The sequence below is a fragment of the Saccopteryx leptura genome, chromosome 2 (genome assembly GCF_036850995.1).
Source record: "Saccopteryx leptura isolate mSacLep1 chromosome 2, mSacLep1_pri_phased_curated, whole genome shotgun sequence".
In the NCBI taxonomy this organism is placed as follows: domain Eukaryota; kingdom Metazoa; phylum Chordata; class Mammalia; order Chiroptera; family Emballonuridae; genus Saccopteryx; species Saccopteryx leptura.
The window spans coordinates 52726834-52751264 of NC_089504.1; the positions used below are offsets into that span (position 1 = coordinate 52726834).

Consider the following 24431-nt stretch of genomic DNA (forward strand, 5'->3'; position numbering starts at 1 on the left):
CATAAGCTTCAGGAAAGCTTGGAATATGAAATACATTTCTCTTGTGTTCAGAATACTTAAGAATTTTTCAAACTTAAGATGCAGATTGATTGATAAATTCTTGGGTAAGCTATTTTTCTTTAGGAAGTAAATGGTTAGACTCTTAAGAATAAATGAAGACTGGGCAAGTTGTTGCTGTTCAGAGATCAACTCTAATTCTTTTTTTTTTTTTAATTTTATTTATTGATTTTACAGAGAGAGGAGGGGAGAGAACAAGAAGTATCAAGTCATAGTTGCTTCACTTTCGTTGTTCATTGATTGCTTGTTGTATGTGCCTTGACCGGGCAAGCCCAGGGTTCCGAACCGGCAACCTCAGCATTCCAAGTCAATGCTCTATCCACCGCGCCACCACAGGTCAGGCCAACTCTAATTCTGTTCCCATGTTACTTATTTAATAACAAAGATAGCAGGAAAGAAGGGGAAATGATATTGGTGACACTATTATAAAGTCACATTTTGAATCATCTCCTGAAGATATCTGTCAGGATATTGGAAAGGCCCAATAATAACTCCCAGTTTTATGATTATTTTTATTTATTTAAAGAGAGGGGATGGGAATTAGAGATAGAGACAGAAAGGAATATCAATCTATTCCTGTATGAGCCCTGACTAGGGATTGAACCAGCAACCTCTGCACTACAGGACAATGCTCCAACCAACCAAGCTATCTGGCCAGAGCATAACTCCCAGTTTTAAAAATGTAGGTTTTATTATTATTATTATTATTATTCAGGTATGGTGAGACCAAGATATCAGGAGACAGCTGCCATTGACAAGATAGTATGTTAATTACAGTCTCCAAGAGGAGGATGCCACACCATACAAGGTCACACAGGAAGCACCAGGTTCAGCCAGGGGGCAAAAGAAGTGAAGGTTAAGTATGGGTACAAGGCTTCACAGTGGTATCCACAGAAAAAGCAAAACAAAGCAGAGTAGCAGGCTTAGAATTGGCTATTCATAGGGTGTAGGGGCTACCCCAAACTGGTGTCTGGACCTGGGCTGATTAGAGTAGGGAAATATTGGCTTGATGTGTGATTTTGATAGAGGTAGTTGTGTGTTGTGCATTATGGATTGGTCTGTTTGCATATGAAAGGTGTAGGGAACTTTTTTTGCTTTCTCTAGGAATTAGCTAGCCACAGGAGGGGCAATGTCTTCTTAGCCAGTGAAGCCCCAGATGGCAGATCATCAAGAATACAGAAAATAAGCCTTGGCCAGATAGTTCAGTTGCTGGAGCATCATCCCATAGAGCAGAGGTTGCCAGTTCGATCCCAGGTTAGGGCACATATAGGAACAGATTGATGTTCCTGTCTCTCCCTTTCTTTCCCTTCCTCTTTCTAAAACCAATCAAATAAACATTTTAAAAAATACAGAAAATAAGAAAGTACAGTTCATACATTTCTCTATTTCCCACCTAGATGCAGAACAAATTGAGCAACAAGACAAAGGAGAGGCAGAGAGTAGCTCTATTTCTGATAAATTCTATCTTGGAAAATGTATCCTAATGTGAGAGTCAAATGGGCCTCCTAATTTCATCCAGAATTAGTTAGGTTTTCTTGTATAGTCATAAGCAGCATTGGATCAGGACCACTTTTCCAACTGGGAAGGGTTTTATGACATGAGAAACAGAGAAGAAATTGTGCTTACTGCAAGCAAGTTTACTCCCAAGAGGAAAAAAAAAAAAAAAAAAGGTCAGGAGCTGAGTCCAGCACAGGCAGTTTATTCTGTTTTACCAATCAAATAAGGCACTTCATCTTCTCCAGGCAGTGCGAAGAGTAGAGAATCTAAAGAGGTATTGCTTGACTGAACTCCCTTTGCATGGATGGAAACATCAAGAGTGAGAAAGAAACATTGCCTCCTGCCAAAAAAAAAAAAAAAAAAAGATTTTTTTTTTTTTTTTAGAGATTTTAGAAGGATCGTGAAATGCTGACACTTCCTTAGACATGATTTCAGCTTCAGGTTATAGATTTTAAGTCCAGATTTCAGCTAACTGATACCCAGGAATTAGCTGATGTGAGGAACAGAGTGAAGAAATAAAAGAGTGCCTGCTTTGGTGGCACATAGCTTATACTAAAATGAGAAGAGATGAGATCAGGTGCATTCAGGGTGGCAAGGCCGTAGACAATACAGAGAGAATTCGCATGGCTCCTGAGTAAGGATGACATGCAAATTCACTAAGTGATCCATGTTTTTGTTATCCTTTAGATATAAAGGAGAAATAAATGCTTTTCCCAAACAAACAAAAGCTGAGGGAATTTATCAACCACAGAGCCTACGTTACGGGAAACGAAAGGAGCTCTTGCACATGAAACACAACGATAAAAGTATATAATATTTTGAGTAAGATGACAAGCAGAAGCAGGAAACTGCAACTCTATTTCAGAATAGGGTGTTAAACACTTAATTATAATATAAAGGTTAAAGGGGGAAAACATTTTTTTTAAAAGCCCTTTGTGCTCAGTAGTCTCCCTGACAGCTCTGGGAAGCTCAGATGATGAGTTCTCTCAGTTCCAAATCTCCCTCCTTCAGTTGTGTAGAAAATCAGTGTTGCTAGCAGTTAATATGTATTTTTTAAAATATAGTTTTATTTATTTTTCAATGTTTGTTGTATTGATTTTAGAGAGAGAGGAAGGGGGAAGGAGAGAGAAACAGGAACATCGATCTGCTCCTGTAATGTGCCCTGACCAGGGATCAAACTGGCAACCTCTGTGCTTTGGGACAACACTCCAACCGAGACATCTGGCCAGGGCTCTAGGAGTTAATATTATGGGACTTATGCATAACTTCCAACCACTAGTCTCAAAGAAAAACAGGCACTGGATAGAAAATCTTCAATAGGTAAGGAATTAATATATTGTATCTGGGTGGTTAGAGACAGGAATAAAGAAACTTCACATGTGTAACCCTTTTCACCTTCCTTTTTAACTTTGAACCATGCATTACTGCATTAATATTAAAGAAATAATTTGACTTTAAAATACAGGCAGGGTGGGCAAAAATAGATAAGAACTCATTGCTAAAGTGTGCTTGAGTATAGATAGTAGACTACAAGAATGTGTAAATAATGAAGGCCTGCAATTTGAGCACTTACAAGATTGTACCTAAGTGCACTGTGCCATTTTGACATTCTTTTGAGTTAATAAAGCTATTATAATAATCATAACCTGCATGTCTTTTTCCATATGAACTGTAAACCTACTTTGCCCACCCCTATATTATAAAAGTTTTGTATGAAAATGTAACTGTTGGGCAGATAAAATATATTATGCTCACTTTGTTAAAGATGGCGCTGCCCACGTGGAGGCCGTCACCCAGGTGATATTAATGTGTGTTGGGGGCAGGCTGTGGGCAGGTAGGATCGTTGTAGCCTGGGGCTTGGTTTTGGGATTAAGCCTTTCCCACCCTTTTTGATGTGGGGTGGTACAATCCCATCATGTCTCTGAGAAGTGATTTTGTATTAAAGACTTCCCTATTTTGTATATTGGATTAAAGGTTTGGATTGCTACACTATAAAATGGGGGCAGAACGGGAGCTTGCTCTCTTGGTTCCTGGGATTATTAGCATTAGAGGAGAGAGCAGAGCAGAGAGCAGAGAAAGGCCACTTGGAGGAGACCAGGAGAGGAAGCCAAGATGGCGGAGTGTTGAGTGAGAAGCCAGTTAGTGCAGAGTTTGTGCAAGGAGAAGGAAGGAGATGGGGAACAGAGGTGAATAAGTCTGGTGAGCTAGAAACCTTTGATTCTAGGAAACTCAGATAAGTCAGTAGCTTTGTGAGCACTGAATGTGAGTGGGTTTTGGAGCCCAGTGTGTGTTTTTTGCTTGCCCGCTGGGTGCAAGCTAGGATTAAAGACTATGACCCACCAGTTTTTGGCTCTGTTGTTTCTTTGCCGACTGTCCGAATCCAATGCGAACCTGCATGGGCCGGGCTGCTTTGATAGTGGCAGCTGTGGCCACTGGCTTTACAGTAACATTAACTAAGAATAACCACACTTATTTTAACATTCCCTTTATTTCAATTATTAATTTAAATGATGAAAAATAAGAATCCACTTTTCAATATGATTACACCTTTTAAAGAAACAGTGTGGTCCCTGAAAATGTTTAACTCTTCTGCATAGAATAGTGTTCCTCTTCACCATTATTTTGAAAGACTGATTTGCTGGGTGGTTGATTAAATTAAGTGGGATGAGTTTATTTCGTGAGAATAACCTTAAATGCAGGTAGAGCAGCTGTTTTAGCTATTAGCCCAGAGAGAAATGGGGGTGAGGGGAGTAAACATAGGTAAAGAGAAATATGTCGGGCACTACTAAGGATCACCTTTAGATACTAGTGTGGCACCAATGGTGAGGCATTAGGACTCCTGCGAACTTTGGTGGTCTTCCAAAGGCAAGTACCGAATAGTTAGGTCCTTATATTTTCCTCATCTGTTGCCATCATCAGTCAGGACCCTATTTGGACTTTCACAGGCGATGATGGTGTCCCTCTCCCCATATGTAATTAAAAGTAGAAATTCATTTAGAAAATGAACTAAAACTTAAATGAGGATGAATGCAAGACTTTCCTCCCAGACATTGTGAAATAAAATTCCGAATAAATTAATCAAAGCCTAAACTTTTTTCTAAACTAGTACTTTAGTTTAGTTGCCTGTTCCACACACAATCCAGCACTCGGTAGGCTCAAGACTCCCACCCATGTGGTTACTCGCAGGTGCCCGGCCAACTCAATCAGGGAACTCCTCTATGGATCCACCCACCCAGTCATTTGCCCCGCCCACCCAGTCATTTGCCTCGCCCACTGTACGTGTCGTCGTGACGTCAGTGCGCCGTCGCCAAAGGTCGGCAGCCTAGGAGAGCAGACGGCCGTGTCCCCTCCGTCGTACCTTCGCATGGGCATGCGCGCTCGGTGTGGGCGCTGTAAAGACCCGGCGGAGCCCAGCGCAGATGGAGGCCTGAGGGCGGCGGAGGCGGAGCGCGCCGCTAGGCTGGGGGCGTGTCTACAGGAAGGCCGAACAGCCGCCACCACGCTTTCGGTCGGGACTAGGAGCAAGCGACCCAGGTTGAGGGCCGCGGCGACTATGCAGCGACGGCGGCGCCCATCGCCGCCTGCCTCTCAGCTGCGGGAGGACGGCGGGGGCGGTGGTGGCGGTCGCGGTGGCCGCGGCGGCCGCGGTGGGAGCGCGGAGGTGGAAGTGCAGTTCTCCGCCGGGCGTTTGGGCTCTGTCGCTGTGGACTCGGCGGCGGCGGCAGCGGCGACAGGAGCAGCCGCGCGTAGCACGGAGGAGGAGGAGCGGCTCGAGCGCGAGCACTTTTGGAAGATCATTAATGCCTTCCGCTACTACGGGTAAGGAGCTCGTGGCGGACCCCAGCTAGCCCGTCGGGGCGTCCGCTGGTTGCGGCGGACTCGCCGGCACGGCGGCGCCACCCGTGGCCGCCACGCCTCCTTGACTCCAGGACCGGCCGCCTTAGCTGACCTCTGGGTCCCCGAGTCACCTCGGACCACCACAGTCCCTTTCGGCCCTGCACACCCGCGTGTCTTCCGCGCCGTCTGATGCTTAGCCTCTTGTCTTTTGATCCCTGGATCAACTTAGCTCTCTTACCTTCCATCCCTCGTTAAAGGTTTGGCTTTGATGCCGGGGGGGAGGGGGGGGGACCGGAAAATGCTATGACAATTTCAGACAGATGATGGTAAATTGTCCCAGTGCTGGGCATGATTTGGATGTCGTCTTGTTTTCGCACTGAACACACGGAGATCCCAAGTTCACCTCCACGTGGGATGCGGCAGGACATATTTTCCCAAACTCGCCAAATCCTGCGAGAACTGCCTAAGATTTCCACCTCCATCCACCCCCACCCCCACCCTTGGCGCTGTGAAAGCTCAGGCACATTTGTGATGAGCCAGAAAATGATGCGGCTCAGTGTCTTTAACTGGTGGGTGAAATTAAGGACGGAGGTGGTCATGAAGTTCTAACATTTGCAATAATCAAAGAGGGACTTGAAAGAAGCCACCTTTGTGGTCTTTTATTTTGCAAATATGTATCGAATTCACACCGTGAACCTGGCACGGTGTTAGGACTTAAACTTTCTAACTTTTATTTTCCTTCTAGATAGATGTTGAAATAGCTTAGGCACAAAACTTTTAATTCCAAGATCTGAAAAGGACTTAACTGGATTTTCAGATAAAGGTAGTATTTTATTTTTGTAGAAGTGAGTCCACCGAGGGACATGGTCTGAGTCTGCAGTTTTAATCAGACAGGATCTCCCATCTGATTCCCCTAGATGGGCTTCTGCTGTGCTTTATGAGAACTTTTTATATTGCTTGACTGTGACTTCCTCAAGGGTAGGACCTGAGCCTCATTTATTTTAAGTCACCAGTACTTGGCATAGGTTATTGAAGCTCTATTTTTAACACATAAGGCAAGTAGTAGCAGAAATATACATTTGTCCTTCTCAAATAGTCTGTTAGTTTGTGACTAGTTGGTGAACTAGTGTTACTTTTCTGAGTTTAGAAACTTGCTTAATAAAAGCTTAAAGTTATTTAGAATCTCTCGTGACTTTCTGAAGTACAAAGATTTTGATGACACAATTTACCAATTAAACAACAGTTAGCTTGCTGGCATTACTTATGTATCCCGAAACGGAATAGTATGGGAATTTTATTTAGTGTCAACAGAGGAAGGCAGACAATCAGAGAACTGAATTTTATGTATTGTGCCTGGAAGAACGCACAGGCAGGGGAAACAGCTGACATTAGATAGCTAAGGGTGGTAGATGCAGAAAAGTCTGGTGCATTTTACTGTTGAAAAATCTAGAAAGAATATTGGGAAATGTCCTGGGAATATAATAGACACAAAAAATTAAAAAAGTGTGCTTGTACTTAGTTCTACAATACTAGGACTAATTTAGAATTGATATTTATGATTAGGTATCAGATGGACCATTTTGTTGTGGGAGCAGAGGGACTTTGACCTGGATCTAGATCCCAAATGTGAAGTATAAAAAAGGGCAGTTGTGTGCATGTTCTAGTGGTTTTGATACAGTTTTTTATATTCTCATCCTTCTTTTTAAGTTTAATGAGGGATTGAGGAAAATATTTTTTGAAAACAACCCTTTTTATTTGCACTCTGATGAAACATTTTAAATCTCTAGACTGAAAATAATATGATTAAAAATATGCTTTTAAAAATATCGCTTTAAAGATTAGGGTTACAGAACATATTATATAGCAGAAAACACTGGATTCTTAAACATTCCAACATTGTATGATCTTCTAGACTTGCACTGTCCAATACCTTAACCTCTAATCACATGTGGCTAAATTAAATTAACAAAATTAAAAATTTATTTCCTCCGTCTCAGTAGTCATAGAGTTTGCATTTACTGCTAAATGTCTTTGAGTCCATATATAGGAGATTTAGATTAATGTCATGGGGCAAGAAATGTCTTTTGATTAATGTTTTCTTTTTCCGTTGGCTTCCAGTTTTGTGCTTTTTACAGATTTTGCTTAGATGACATATTCCAAGGTAAAAATGATTAGAGCATTATAAATGAATAGCAAAAAATGTTTGCCTTAAGATACCACTGTTGTTATGAATGAAGATACCTAGTCACATAGAAAATACTACAGTTGAAAATTCAAAGACTTTTCACAATTTGTCCTACTTTTAGAAATAGCTGTTAGGTGAGACTTAAAATTGAGATGTAGAGCTCATTTTTACATGTGAGGGGATAGGCATATAAAGAGATGAGTATCTTGCCCATGGTTACACAACCAAATTGTGGTAATGTCTGGACTGAAATTCAAAATCATTTACTAAAATTTTACCCTATATTACTAAGCAGTGATACTAGTAAGACAATTTTAATATTGGATATTTGATAAATATTTAAAATGGATTGAAGCAGACTTTTCTCTGAAAAGGTATGGTTTTCTGTTTGAAATTTTAGAATAGTTCAACAGGTGTAGAAAGTTCAGTGTCAGTGACCTTGGCCCTTGGCTCAGACCCAGCATCGGACCCACCCTGATGAAAGGCGACTGAGTCAGAGCTGGGATCTCTGCCCAGACCAGCCTTCTTGAGAGAGCTGGAGGTAGAGCTACTCTTAAGGAAAGATAGCTGCTGCAAATTTTCTCCCCTTAGCTGCCAGAAGATGTGGCCTCATGATGCTAACTGAGATCAGAACTAGAGAGAGTCAGAGGCTATAAAACATTCATTTAAAGCCAGGTAGGTAAACTTTTTAAAGAACCAGGCAATGACTGTTTTAAGTTCTCAGGGCTAGGTGGTCTTTGTTACAACTATTCAACTCTACCCTGTTGTGAAAGTAACCATAGGCAACATGTGACCAAGTGGGCATAGCTATGTTCCAGCAGACCAAGTAGCAAGGGTTTGGGTGAGGGCGGTACATAGTTTTCCACCTCTGTCTTAAAACACATAGTTGTCAGACACACTCATGAAGAGCCTGGAACTTTGGCTAGAAATAAATGATAAAGATTTATTCACGAGTCTTAGGGTTTGCAAGTTGGAAATACAACTAGGTAAAAACTCAGATGTGTTTCGAAGAAAACGTTGAGAGTTCTTATAGTAAAATGTGCATTCTTGAGAATAGTCAGATGTTAGTCTAGATGCTGGATGTCAGGTGGTCTGAATATATGAGTCCTTCAGAGGGTGACTAGAGGGTTATCCAGAAGACTCATGTATATCCAGGCATTACCACAGAACTGGAAAGTTAAAGAATTTAAGTTCCCGGGCTAGTTAGAACAAGAATAAAATCATTTCCTATGCCTCAACATATTTGATTTTAGTTAATTTAACATCTTGATCATAGGGACTCCATTTTATTTTTTCACTCTTCCTCGTAATGTAAGTATTTCCAGAATAGTGAAGGCATTCCGAATTATATAGTACAGTAAAGATTGGACTCTTTTCTCAACTTTGGTTAAGACCTCACTTAATTCAAGAGAGTCATTGTGGATGTATGTTATGGATAGTTTAACACACCATTAAGTAATCCAGGATTAAGGAATATGCTACATCTCATCCTGCTCTCTGTAGTTATATCACTCGTATAGTGGGAATTGACAGAAAATATGTTAGGTTTTTTTTTTGTTGTTTTTTTTTTTGCAGATCTAGAACTTAACTCCCCTCCCCTCCCAGAAATAAGTAGTCTTTATAGAGAACAACAGGTGCACCTGGGGAGCCTAACTGAATGAACCTTTACTGATTGCTTTTACACATGCTGAAATATGGAGGTTAGATAGTGACAATGATGAGACTTGTATTTTAGAAGAATATCTCATGGGGAGGTTATGTTGGTGCCAGCATTCCTAGTTAGCTGACCTCAATAATCTTTGGGGAGACATAATGAGGGCCTGAGTAAAGCATTGTGGGAGGGTGTAGTTTGCAGATAGTTTTATGAAGTAGAATCAAAAGGATCTTGGGCTTGTTGTGTGGGCTATGAGAAGAGGCATGTTAGTAGGACTTGTTAGTTTCTGACTTGCGTGGATGTAGCATTCATCCATATCAGCCATGTAGGAAGAAGTACCAATTTGTTTGGTGAGACATGTGCTAATTTCAGTTTGGTTGGATGTGCTGAATTTTGAGGTATGGCGAGGGTGATTATGGGGCATTCAGTGGTCAGGAATACTAGGAATGAAGTCCTAAAAGACTAACCTGTCCACAGTAAATTGTAAATTGTTGCAACTCTGCTGTTTGCATAACATAGTATTGCCACTTTAAATAGTTCCTTTAGTGTCATACTCTACTGCTAGGAATGTAAATTGATACAGTCTTTCTGAGAATTAGTTTGTATCAAGAGACTTAAAAATACCATCTTTTCTGACCTGGTAAGTTTTGGGTATATTGTAATTTTTTTTTTAAACTATAGGCAGATTTGAACACAAGTTCATATAGACAAGTTATTGAAGTATCTAGATGGCCAGTGTTTGGGAAATAGCTAAGTAAATTTTGGTTGCATAAGATAAAATGATGAACAGTCATTGCAATCATTTGCCATATAGTCATTTGAGAACTTTTTTTCTGACCCAGGAAAATTTCTCTAATAAGGATGAAGATTTACAAGTGCTTCTAAAACTTTAATGTACAATAGATCATTTAGAGATCTTGTTAAAAGGCATGACATTTCAGAAGTACTTGGGTAGGACCTGAAGATTCTCTGTTCTAACTACTTCCAAGTGATCTGCTGTTCTGTGCGCTACCACATTTTTACTAAAGGTACTGAACAGAAATATGCCAAAAAGTAGAAGTGATTATCTCGAACAGAGGGATTATACTTTTAGTTAAAAGAATGCTTTTACTTTTCTGTGTTCTTCAATTTTCTCTGTGAATGTATTAGTTTTCTGGGGCGTGGGGAGAAAGAGAGGAAGGGAGAGATGAGAAGCATGAACTTGTAGTTGCAGCATTTTAGTTGTTCATTGTTTTTCAATCCTACCTTGAAGGGGGGAGGGTTCCAGCTGAGCCAGTAACTCTTTGCTCAAGCTAGCGACCTTGGGCTCAAGCCACTGACCTAGGGCTCAAACTAGTGACCTCTGGCTTCAAGCCAGTGACCTTGGGCTCAAGCCAGTGAGCGACCTTGGGCTTCAAGCTAGTGACTTTTAGGCTCAAGTCAGCGACCGTGGGGTCTTGACTATGATCTCACGCTCACACTAGTGAGTCTGTGCTCAAGCCAATGACTTCAGGCTTTGAGTTTGGGACCTCTGTGTCCCAGGTCCATACTCTATCCATTGTACCACCATCATTTGGGCTGCCTACAATATTTGAGCACTTGCTATATTTTCAGGCACTAGACTAAGTGTATATTGTGTATTATCACATTATTTTTTCAGTGAAGCCCCATTGTATAGGCAGAGGAATGTATTGGTTTCTACTTCGTGGGGTTTCATGGAGATTATTATTTTTACTTTTTTATTTTTTATTTATTTATTTTTTATTTTATTTATTCATTTTTAGAGAGGAGAGAGGAGAGACAGAGAGAGAGAAGGGGGAGGAGCTGGAAGCATCAACTCCCATATGTACCTTGACCAGGCAATACTTTTTTATTTTTTTATTTTTTGTATTTTTCTGAAGCTGGAAACGGGGAGAGACAGTCAGACTCCCACATGTGCCCGACCGAGATCTACCCGGCACGCCCACCAGGGGGCGATGCTCTGCCCCTCCGGGGCGGTCGCTCTGTTGCGACCAGAGCCACTCCAGCGCCTGGGGCAGAGGCCAAGGAGCCATCCCCAGCGCCCTGGCCATCTTTGCTCCAATGGAGCCTCGCTGCGGGAGGGGAAGAGAGAGACAGAGAGGAAGGAGAGGGGGAGGGGTGAAGAAGCAGATGGGCGCTTCTCCTGTGTGCCCTGGCCAGGAATCGAACCCGGGACTTCTGCACGCCAGGCCGATGCTCTACCACTGAGCCAACCGGCCAGGGCTTCATGGAGATTTTTAGAAAACAATCCATTTAAGTACTTGGTTTAATACCTAGGATTTATTAAATCTCAATAAATGATAGCTTCTGTAATCATCAACATTGTTACGTTTTTGTATATGTGACAGTTGAGGCACAGAGAAAGGAAGTACTTGGCTCTAAGGGTCACGGAGCAAAAGGTGCTATAACCTGGATTAGAGTCCAGATCTGTTTGATTCCAGAGCTCACTACTATATTATATACTATCTCGAGGCAGGTGGGCGTGAAGATGGGGGAGTAAAGCAAAAAAGCAAACATCAGTGCATCGAGTCAATGCCAACTTGATCTTTTTACATTCCCTCTACCCCCGCCCCCCCCAGTACTACCACAACCATGCTTCCAAAAATATATCCTGGTTTTTGCTTACGTTTTGTCAGGAGCTTCTTCAGAACTTCTTTAAATATTACTGTTTGGAAATTAGAGAATAATTTGGCATAAGGTAAAAAATGAGCAAGTTATTTGGATGAATAAAGATATAGGCAACCAAATAAAAAAGTTTATTTTCATTTAATACTTATTAAATGCTAAGGAGGTGTTTTTTGTTTTTTTTTTTTGTTTGTTTTTTAATTAAGTGAGAGGCAGGGAGGCAGAGACAGACTCCTGCATGCGCCCTCACCAGGATCCACCTGGCAAACCCCCTAGCAGGCGATACTCTCTTCCTGTTTGGGTCACTGCTCCATTGCTCAGCAACCGAGCTATTTTAGCACCTGAGGCAAGGCCATGGAGCCATCCTCAGCGCCCGGGGCCAGCTTTCCTAGAACCATTCTAGCTGTGGCTGCAGGGAGGGGGGGAGAGAAAGAAATAGGGAGATGGAGGAGGGGTAGAAAAGAAGATGGTTGCTTCTCCCCTATACCCTGACCAGGATTCGAACCTGGGACTTCCACATGCTGGACTCACACTCTACCACTGAGCCAACTGGCCAGGGCTATAAGAATTTTTAAAAGAAACATTTATTTGTTTGTATATGTAAAATATGATATAAACAATGATGCAATGAACACACATGAATCTACCACCCAGTTTTAAAAAACATCGTATTCCTTTCCCCTCAAAAAAGTCACTTTCCTGAATTTTCATTTCCTTGCTTTCCTTGTAGTTTTTCTACTTTCCTTGTAGTTCAGTTTCTACAATATATTGTTTATTTTTATATAAAATGGAATTATACATTATGCATTTTTCTATGCTTTGGCTTTTCAACAAATACTTAACATTCTGGAGTTTTATCCATATCATTATGTGAAGTTATAATTTATTAATTTAACTTCATTGTATGACTATACTGTACTTTTCTTTGTTCATTCTATTGGTGATGGGCCTTTGGATTGTTTCCAGATTTTTTGTTTGTTATTTCTAACAGTGCTGTGATGTAGATGTTTGTTCATGTTTGTTTCATGGTGATCATTTAAAAGGTGATCATTTTCTTGAGTATGTGTCTAGGAGTATAATTGCTATATCATAGGGAATATGCATATTAAATTTTCCTATGTATGCTAAATTATTTTCCAGAGTGGTGGTACTAATTTATGTGCCCACCATCAGTCAGTATATAGTCTCAATATTCCACATTTTTATCATCATTTCAGTTAGACAGGCTTTTAAATTTTGCTCGTTGTGAGTGATATTGAACTTTTAAAAATGATGTTCTTTTCAGATTTCATAAACAGGTAATCCCAAAACTTGCTATAAGTAGGTATCCTTTAAGAAATCAAAATATTTTAAGTGCAGGACAGTACCCAACATTATAAGGGAATAATTGTACAGAAAGACAGCCTTAAAATAAGATTGGCCTAGCCTGACCTGTGATGGCACAGTAGATAAAGTGTCAACCTGGAACACTGAGGTTGCAAGTTCAAAACCCTGGGCTTGCCTGGTCAAGGCACATATGGGAGTTGATGCTTCCTGCTCCTCCCCTCTTCTCTCTTTCTCCTCTCTCTAAAATGCATAAACTATAAACAATAACAATACTAATAATAATAATGGCCTCTGCTGAGAATTCTTTTGCCAATTAAAAATACTCCTTTTGTGTTTTAGCACCAGTATGCATGAGCGAGTGAACCGGACAGAAAGACAATTTCGATCACTTCCAGCTAATCAACAGAAACTACTTCCTCAGTTTCTTCTTCACTTGGACAAGATCCGGAAATGCATTGATCATAATCAAGAAATACTACTGACCATTGTGAATGATTGCTTACATATGTTTGAAAACAAAGAATATGGAGAAAATGTATGTGAAATCTGTTTGTTTTTATTTTAGAGTTCGATCTCAATATTTTGAGGTCTTTATATTTCTGGATTGCATTTTGCACAGGTCATTTGCTCTACTCAGAGAATGTTTTCACTTGAATATTCCGTCATTTGTTTAAGCTTAATAGAACAGTATTCCAGAAACTGGATTAGTTCACTGATTTTTCTTTAAGTACTAAGATAATTGTTGGCATTTTGACACATTTTCATATAGTATTCTGGCATATAGAATTAGTGACTTACATTTTTATGAATAACTTTACTAGCTATATGAAATTAATTTCCCTTGCTAAACTCATTGTTTCCAAAGTCTTGTATCTATTGTTGGTCATCTTTTTTTTTTGCATTTTTCTGAAGCTGGAAACAGGGAGAGACAGTCAGACAGACTCCCGCATGTGCCCGACCGGGATCCACCCGGCACGCCCACCATGGGGCGATGCTCTGCCCACCAGGGGGCGATGCTCTGCCCATCCTGGGCATCGCCATGTTGCGACCAGAGCCACTCTAGCACCTGAGGCAGAGGCCACAGAGCCATCCCCAGCGCCCGGGCCATCCTTGCCCCAGTGGAGCCTTGGCTGTGGGAGGGGAAGAGAGAGACAGAGAGGAAGGCGCGGCGGAGGGGTGGAGAAGCAAATGGGCGCTTCTCCTGTGTGCCCTGGCCTGGAATCGAACCCGGGTCCTCCGCACGCTAGGCCGACGCTCTACTGCTGAGCCAACCGGCCAGGGCCAATTGTTGGTCATCTTTTAAGAAATTATTTTTACTAGAAATCTCAAGGGACTGGCAGTAATAGAAACTGAAGTCCTCTTTTTGTATCCATAGGATAAATACAGTTGGGCCACTCCACTATGCACCTCTTCATGCTACCCCATTAATGACCTGGAAGGACTTTCCTCTTTCTTTTATAAAGAGAATGGTCTCCATAACAGCTCAGTGCTGGTCCTCCCCTGAGGAAAGACTGTTAACTTACATGGTGGTTTTGTGATTAATGGACCATAATCTAATGAGAGTAGAAGTAAGACCTCCAGACTTTTCATTTAGGATCTTAAGCTGCACTTGAACCCCGATGTGATGAGAGGCCAGTGATTTATTTACTAAAGCACCTGTATAGCCCCTTAGCAGCATATCTGTTTAACCATAATCAAGATTGACTTCTTTTCTCAGAAACTAACTGATTTCTCTTTTTTTCAACAGGGGAATGGGAAGATTATGCCAGCATCTACATTTGACATGGATAAGTTAAAATCCACGTTGAAACAGTTTGTGAGAGACTGGTGCGAAACTGGGAAAGCAGAAAGGGATGCCTGCTACCAGCCAATCATTAACGAAATCTTAAAAAATTTTCCAAAAGAGAGATGGTAAATAGTATCTTGTTTTTAAGGAAATCTTTAAGATGTGTAAGCACAGAGTTTCTCTATGAGGCATTTCACAGTCTTGATTCATTTTTATAGTTACTGTGTGTCTATTTTTCTTCATGTGTGGGTGTGTGGTGTTGTATTTGTTCTTGGATGCTTTATGTGAGATTTCAGTTAATGTGAATAATTTTTGTTTTAGCACATATGGGAAATTAGAAATTAAGTAATGAGAGGGTTAGATTGCATGTTCATTATCAATCATGTCTTTATACTTCACTTATGACAGAGCAAAAAACTGCAAACTTAATTTTCCTCATAATGACATAACTTGGAAGCAAATGTGGTATCGATAGCTTAGAGCAGAGATTCTTCACTTTTTTTATGTCATGAAAAACTTGAGCAGTCTGAAGCCCATGAGAATAACATTTAAAATGCATAAAATAAAATACATAGGATTACCAAGAAATCAGTTATTTTGAAATACAGTTTTAAAAAAATTTAAAAGCTAATTTTTGATATAACCTGCTTTTTATCACATTTTGCATTAAAATCTAGCAACAAATGTTTACTGTATTTTGAAAACACTGAATAGTACATGTTAGTTTGAGAATTTCAATAACTAATATGAAGTGAAAACATAGTGATTTCTATTTTTGGTAAAGTTATAGGTACTCCTAAAACTACTATTTGTTGTCTGCATTTATAATTGAAGAAAAATGTATCAGTTAAAGGTTAATGAAATTAAAATTAATTTTTTCTGTCCCCTTCATAGATCCAGTGAATTCTCTCCCTAGATCCCCTGGGGTCGTGAATGTCAGGCTAGGAACCCGTGATTTAGAAATTGTATGTTTAAGGAGAACCACTGGATGGACAGTCGGTCATTTCAATATCTTTGTAGACAGGTTCTTTTTCTTCATCTTCTTCCCCTCCTCAGTGATTGACATTTTCAAATTTGGTATAGATTTCCAGAAATGTCAGTATATTTGTGCATCTTTCTCTCTTTTAAAATTTTTTAAAATTTTGGAATAACTTTAAAGTTATAGGTAAGATGTATGAAGGTACAGAAATCTCTCATATACTCTTTACCTAAAATGATCAATTCTTAACATTTTACATTTTTTTATTACTTTTTTCTTGCTTTCCTTTCTCCTACCTTCCCCCCACTTTATGTATGTTCTTTAGAACAATGATATTCTCTGCTTGACTGGTGGTGGCACAGTGGAAAGAACATTGCTGGGATCTTGAGGACCCAGGTTCTAATTTCGGGGTTGCCAGTTTAAGCATGGGATCATTGACATGATCTTGTGGTGGCTTTCTTGAAGCCCAGGGTTGCTAGCTTGAGCAAGGGATCACTGGCTCAGCTGGAGCGCAATGCTCCTGCCCCTACCCCGCCAAGTCACATATGAGGAGCAATCAATGAACACCAAAAGTGATGCAACTACGAGTTGAAGCTACTTATCTCTCTTCCTGTCTGTCTCTCTCGCTTACTTTCTAAAAAAATAAATAAAAATGATATTCTCTTAACGTAAAAACGTACCACATTAGGAAAGTTAACCTTGAATATTGTTTTCTAATTTATAGTCTATATTCAAGTTTCATATATTATCCTGATAATGTCCTTTGTAACACTCATTTTTCTGTCTGTTTAGAATGCAGTCCAGGATATTGTAGTATATTTGATTGTAATGTCTTAGTCTTTTATGTGTTTGTTTAAAAGAGCTTACATTTTATTTTCTTAAGAGTTCTAGAGATCAGAAGTCTCAAATCAGTTTTTCCTGGCTAAAATCAAAGTATCAGCAGGGCTGAACTCTTTCCAGAAAACCTAGGATAGAGTATGTTTCCTTGCGTTTCCTAGCTTTTGAAGCCGCATTCCTGTTCCCTTGGTTCAGGGCCCCTTCCTCCAGCTTCGAAACCAGCAACATAGATAGTATCTGGCTTTACGGTCACATTGCCTTCTCTTGTCTGATGTTTTAGTCTTTAATCTGGAAGAGTTCCTTGGCCTTTTTTTTTTCTGTTGACTTTATGATGTTGACATTTTTTAAGAATATAAGGAAGTTATATTTTATAGAATATTCCTCAGTTTGACATTATCTGATGTTAGATATAGAGTCTATGTTCTCAGAATAACATATAACTGATGTGTCATTTTTAGATTTCCACTTTAAGAGACATAAAATGTTTATCAGCCCATCATTGATTATTTTAATTATGAACACTCAATGGCCAAGTTGTTATTTGGTTTCCCCACTGTTTTGTTACTGCCTCTTTTTTTGCAAGTTATAAGCAATTCCTGGGCAGACCCTTTGAAACAATGCAATTAATATCCTAAATTTCAAACTACTTCCCCTTAGAAAGATCATCCGTTGATGATTCTTGCATGAACTAACTTGAGCTCTATGATATTTATGGAATGGTGATTTTCTAACACTACAATTATCAGTTAGCATTTTGTATCTAAATATGTAACTATTATCAGGAAAGACTCATGGTTCCCATTTTATTCAGTTATATTCAATGATTATACTCTATTACTGTTTTTTTTATTTATTTTCAAATGGCCTCAAATTTGGCCAGCAAGTGGCCCTGGCCAGTTGGCTTAGTGGTAGGCAGTGGCCCAGCATGTGGATGCCCGGGGTTCGATTCCCAGTCAGAGCACACAGGAGAAGTGCCCATCTCATTTTCCACCCTTCTACCTCTCATTTCTCTCTCTCTCTCTTTCTTGTCCTTTGTCTTTCTCTCTCTTCCTTCTCTTTGCAGACATGGCTCTATTTGAGCAAGTTGGCCCTGGCACTGAGAATGGCTCCATGGCCTCCACCTCAGGCGCTAAGAGCTCGGTTGCTGAGCTACAAAAGAACGCGCCATATGGGCAGAGCATCACCCCCTAGAGGGCTTGCTGGGTGGATCCTGGTCAAAGTGCATGCAGAAGTCTGTCTCTCTGCCCCCCTGCCTCCCCTCCTCTCACTGAATAAAAAATACATAAATAAAATAAATTTGCCCAGCAGGAGTCCCTTCAGTTGACTCCTATGTCCTTTTAGCATGGCATGTCCCGATCGTTTTTTGGGTTTGGGTTTTTTTTTTAGCATTTTCTTACTTTCTGGCATGATAAGATAGTTCAGTTTGATCCTGTGTCTTCCCTAGTTCAGTACTGGAATTGGTAATTTTTTAAAGGACCTGGATCCTTTTCATGTGGAATGGTATATAGAAACCAAGATCTGACGCTTGGCATGTTCATTGTTAATAAGATGTCGTTGCTTCCTGGGCTTTTCAGTGGACAGAACATATGCACACAAGAAATCATGAGTTCGTACTGGTAAGTTCAAGATAGAAAGTATACATACACATTTAAAATCATAAGTTCATACTAATAACCTCCAGTTTCAACCCAACTCCATTAGATTACTATATTTTTTGCTCCATAAGATGTACCTGACCATAAGACACACCTAGGGTTTTAAGGAGGAAAATAAAAAAAAATATTCTGAACCAAATGGTGTGTTAAAATATTTAATAAAATACCATATTTTTCGCTCCGTAAGACGCATGGGCATTTCCCCCTCCACTTTTGCGAGAAGGTGGCGGGGGTGGGGTGTAGGGGTGTGTCTTATGGAGCGAAAAATACGTACTTCTTGTCTTCCCCTGTTCTCTATATCTATCTGCTTTTTTCATAGGGAGAACTCTGGCTTCTGACAGTACATTTACCCATTCACTCAACCTGTGATAGGAAAAAAATTGTTTCATTTTTGCTACCTCTGTACAACTATGAAAAACGGAACTACCAAAAAGAATTCAAGATTTGTTAGCCATTATTTTTTTTCCCAAACTAAGATCGCTTAACACAAATATTCTTCACAATTTGCTTATATTAGCTCGCCTTCAACCATCTCTCAGTGTGGTTGTTTTTTTAATTTGAAATTCAATATGTTTAGGTTCACTTGTTTCAGTTTACTTTCATTTCTAGGGTTGTGTGTCTCTGCCCCCTACATTATTCTTGTTGATTTATTTTATTTTTTGATTTGTGGAATAACTTTAAAGTTATAGGTAAGATGTATGAAGGTACAGAATGTCTGTCAGCTAGACAAAAACAAAACAAAACTGATATTCAGGGAAAGTGTCCTTTCTTCCTCTTTCTATATCCCATCCCACCCCCATGTGAATAATCATTATCATTGATTTCTTGTTTATCCCTTTTGTTTTTTTATGAATTTGGCAGATACTTTTTGTTTTCTTTTTAAGTGCTTCCTTTTTTCATACACAAAATACAACATACTGTATATTTTATTTTGTATGTTGCTTTTCTTTTCACTTATGATTTATCTTAGAAATAACTACATATCATTTCATGGAGACTTTCAGTCATTTTTTTTTAACAGCTTTAGAGTACTTCAAACAGTCTCTTATATTTGGTTAGTAGTTAGCCGTATCTTGGAATTATAAATCATGCTACAATTAATAACCTTATGCATACGTATTTTTGTATTGTTGGAGGGTGTCTTTAGTGTTGTAAATTCTTATATGTGGGATTGCTGCATCTGAGAGGTAAAGGTATGTAGCTTGGCTCGTGTGTTAATTATCCATTGCCGCATAACAAATTGCTACAGATTTAACTGTTTAAAGTAACACATATTTATTATTTTAGTTTCTGTGGGTCAAAAGTCTGGGCAAAGCTTAACTGTTGAGTTCTCTGCGTAGGGTCTTACATGATTGTAATCAAGTTTTCTGCTGGGCCATGTTCTCATGTGGAGGCTTGCCTGTGGAAGTATCTACTTCCAAACTCACACATGGTAGCAGAATTTATTTCATTGTGGTCATAGGCCCTGGCTTCTTGTTGACTATGGGCTAAAACCTTGTCTCTGATTCTAGAGGCCTTGTAGTTTGTGTCTTGTGGACTTTTCACAAATGGCCACTTACTTCATCAAGCCAGCAAGGAAAATCTAGAGCAAGCAAGCAAGCTCCAAATGGAGTATTTTATAATGTAACACACATTAATGTAATAATCACAGGAGTGACATGTTGGTTAGAAGCAACTCATGGGTTCTGCACACATTCTAAGGGAGGAGATTATAAAAAGGTGTTAACACCAGTAGGTGGGGGCCACTTTAGTATCTGTGTGCTGCAGTTATTGCTGCATACCCCTCTAAGGGTTTTACCTTTCTACTAGCAATATATGAAAGTGCCTGTTTTCTCACAGCCTTCCCAAACATCTTACTAAGCATTTGAAAGTTTGCCGGTCTAATGGGTGGAAAATGTGTATGGCATAATTTTATTTTTTGTACCTTTTAGGATAAACATCTTCATAGGTTTAAGGGCCATTTTGTATCATTGTTTTGAGAATTACCTGTAGTTCTAAAACATTTTCATCAACCCCAGATAAAGCCTGTACCCATTAAACAGTTCATCCCACCCCCTCCTTATCAGCAGTTTGGAATATGAGGTGCCTCAGTGTGGTTTTCATGGTGTTTATCCTGCTTGGGGTTTGCTTTGCTTTTTTGGGTTTGAGTAGATATATATCACCAAATCAGATGTTCTTTGCTCTTACTTTTTTGCCTCTTTCTCCTACCCTTTTGTCGATTTTTCTGGGACTCCATTTACATATTTGTATATTAAACTGATATTGTCTCTCAGACTCTGTATGGTTCTTTTTCCACACTACCCCTGCCCCCTAACTCTTTTATTTATATTTTAGTTTGGATCATTTCCATTGCCCTTACTTGAACGACACTGGCTCTTTATTATACTGGTCTATTGATAAGCCCATTGAAAGACTTCTTTATTTTCTGACACTGCATTTTAAAAAACAATTCTAGTGCTTCAATATAGATATATTTGTGTGTATGTGTGTTTGTGATCTCTTTGTGCTGAAATTTCCTGTTTGTACATGTTGATCTATCTATCCTTGATTCTTTAACATTTTTTAATGGTTATTTTAAAATCCTTGTCTGATTATTCTAATATGTGCTATATGTGAGCCAGCTCTGTTGAAGGCTTTCTCTTACAACAGTGGGTTACATTTTTGGCTTCTTCGCATGTCTCAGTTTTTTGATTGAATGTCAGACATTGTAAAGGAACAGTAGAAACTTAAGTAAATATTGACAACCACGAAAAAAGACTTTCTCTCCTTTTTCTGGCAGTGCCAGTGTGGGGAGCTGAGTGAATCTCACGTGTTTTTATTTGATATTCTAATATATATTAGCTGCTTTTTTCACTTAAGAAAGTTTTGTCCATAAACCTTGCATCAAGAAATACGACAGTGTAGCAATATTGTTGCTTTCTAGAAAAGGAGATAATAGTTCTAAGTTTTCATCTGCTTTGTATCTTTTGCTTCATGCACATTGATTTTAGCATGTTTTCTGCAGTAGGTTACTAGGAAGCCTTTCCAATTTTAAGAATTACTCAGACTCTCAAGGCACAAATATATAGTTACTTCTTTAGCAGTAAATAAATTACTGTGTCTATAGGAAACCATTGGTATATTGGTATTTTTATCTGCAAAGGATAGGATTAAGATGTTGTTTTTTTAAGCCAGCCTTTAACATGTAATAGCTGCTGATTCACCTTGTTTGAATACCTGTATGCCATGTAGATTGTCTTTAGCTGAAGACGTATTATGAAAGTCACCTGCTATATTTCAGCTTATCACTAGCAAGTTTTTGATATTCTCTGCTATAACTGTGTGAACACACAGTTGAAGGAAGGGATAATGGGTTTATTGTATACTTGTGATTTCTGTATCACTTAAAGCTTTCATTATTTTTATTCCATTGTTGATGACAGTTTTGACACTTAACTGATTATCAGTTGTATGAATACTTCATCAGATGTAGAGAGCTCTGGATGTGAGACCCAGAAATAATAGTTCAGTAAGGAGTACAGTTGGAAGCACAATTGAATTTATTATCATTATAGTCATGTTACCAAGTATAAAAACAACAAAACACCACTGTTTATTTCTGTGTGTTCAGATATGTAATGTACAAGATTCAGGAGTAATATAAGTAATAATTTTTGCCCTTTTTTGTTGTGCTCTGCAGATATAATTTAGGAAGATTTTCACTGACGTGTGTTACTAGAAGGAAGTTTATTCACAGGTTTGAGAGCTAGATAGATTTCAGATACTTGACTGGAACTGCTTGACATACATAGTACTCATTTGACAAGCTTTTACTTTACATTTTTAGTGACCATGGACTTGTAAATGCATTTGTATTCAAGTTTTATTAGTGAGGACACAGTATATTAAGGTTTCTAATTTTTTATATAACACTTTCTCTTTTTTAAGCTTTTTATATTCTATTATGTCTGGATTGAAGATGATTTACCATAGAGGAGATTGTGTGGTCTTTGATTCTTTTTTTTTGCATGTATTAATTCCTTGTCAGCTGTGTCATATGTAGTAAATATTTTCTCCCACGTGTAGGTTGTTTTCTCACTTTTTTGAGAGTGTACTTTGGTGTATAAAATTTTATAATTTTGGTGAAGTCCAGTTTTCAATTATTTTTTGGTTGCCGATTCATATAACGTCCATGAATTTATTGCCAAATTCAATGTCATGAAGATTTCCCTCAATATTTTCTGATATGAGTTTTATAGTTTTATTTTTTAAGTTTAGGTCTTTGATTCATTTTGAATTACTTTTTATATATGGTGTAAGATAAGGGTTTAAAACTTCATCCTTTTAAATGTGGCTATCTAGTTTTTGGAGCACTGTTTGTTAAAAAGACTGTCCTTTCTCCATTTAATTGTCTTGGCACTGTTTGTACCATGTTGTTTTTATTTCTTTAGTTTTGTACGTTTTGAAGTCAGGAAATGTGAGTCCTGCTGCTACCCTTGCGATTCCGTATGAATTTCAGAATCAGCTTTTTTATTATGTGAAAAGGCTATTGGAATTTTAAAGGTTATTTTGAATATGTAGATTGTTTTGGGTAGTGATGTCATGACATTTTAACAATGTTAGATCTTTTTATTCATGAGTAGAGGATGTCTTTCCATTTATTTTTATCTTTAATATCTTTCAGCAGTGTTTTATAGTTTTCAGTATATAAGATTTTCCTCTCTTTGGTTAGTTTTATTCATATTTAATTCTTTTAGATGCTATTGTAAATGGAATTGCTTTCTTTTCTTTTTTAGTAAAATGAGGGAGACAGGCTCCCACGTATACCTTGACCGGATGTATACCTGGCAAGCCCCATAGAGGGGGATTCTCTGACCATCTGGGGCTTTTACTTTCGTTATTTGGCAACTGAGCTATTTTTAGCATCTGAGCTGGAAGCTACACAGCAGTCCTCAATGAGTGCCAGGTGGGCCTACTCACTGGAACCAATTGAGCTGTGGCTGCAAGGGTAGGGGTTGAGAAGCAGATGGTGCTTCTACTTTGTGCCCTGACGGGGATTTGAACTGGGACATCCATATGCCAGGCTGACACTCTACTACCGAGCCAACTGGCCAGGGCCAGAATTGCTTTCTTAATTTCTGTTTCAGATTGCTCATTGCTGATGTATAGAAATACAACTGATTTTTTTTTCTATGTCTTTTTCTGAAGCTGGAAACGGGGAGGCAGTCCGACAGATTCCCGCATGTGCCCGACCGGGATCCACCTGGCACGCCCACCAGGGAGCGATGCTCTGCCCATCTGGGGTGTCTCTCTGTTGCGACCAGAGCCATTCTAGCGCCTGAGGCAGAGGCCATGGAGCCATCCCCAGCACCCGGGCCATCTTTGCTCCAATGGAGCCTTGGCTGTGGGAGGGGAAGAGAGAGACAGAGAGGAAGGATAGGGGGAGGGGTGGAGAAACAGATGAGTGCTTCTCTTGTGTGCCCTGGCCGGGAATCGAGCCCGGGACTTCCGCACGCCAGGCCGACGCTCTACCACTGAGCCAACCGGCCAGGGCCTAAATACAACTGATTTTTGTGTTGATCATGGACCCTGCAATTTTGGTTAATATATTTATTGACTTTAGTAGCTTTCTTGTAGATTCTTTGGGATTTTCATCTGTGACTACAGATAGTTTGTAATGCCTTTTCCCATTAGAAGAATGGCTCTGGCTAGAACTTCAAGTACCATGTTGAATAGCAGTGGTTGGTGAAAGGGGCATCCTTATTTTGTTCTTGGTCTTTAGAGGGAAAGCTTTCACTCTTTCAACATTGGGTGCGATGTTAGCTGTGGATTTTCCCTCAATGCCCTTTATCGTATTGAAGAATTTCCCCTCTATTCCTACGTCTTGAGGATTTTAATCATGGAAAGTGTTGCATTTTGTTAAATGCCTTTTCTGAGTCAAATGAAATAATTGTGGACTTTTTCTTTGTTTTATTAATGTGCTATGTTACATTGACTGATTTTTCTCATGTTGA

General features: G+C 39.4%; 1 protein-coding gene and 1 pseudogene across 2 annotated transcripts in view; both read left to right on the top strand.

The window, feature by feature from the left end:
• The first annotated feature begins 2154 nt into the window (after positions 1-2154).
• Positions 2155-2229, top strand: LOC136395977 (U6 spliceosomal RNA; annotated as a pseudogene).
• Positions 2230-4866: 2637 nt separating this feature from the next.
• Positions 4867-24431, top strand: part of CARNMT1 (carnosine N-methyltransferase 1) — a 53021-nt gene continuing 33456 nt past the window's right edge. For both annotated transcript variants that reach the window (XM_066367973.1, XM_066367974.1), the window contains exons 1-3: positions 4867-5373; positions 13521-13716; positions 14929-15092. In XM_066367973.1, the coding sequence (XP_066224070.1) occupies positions 4919-5373; positions 13521-13716; positions 14929-15092 (815 nt within the window). In that variant the 5' untranslated portion in view covers positions 4867-4918. The remainder of the gene's footprint in view (positions 5374-13520; positions 13717-14928; positions 15093-24431) is intronic.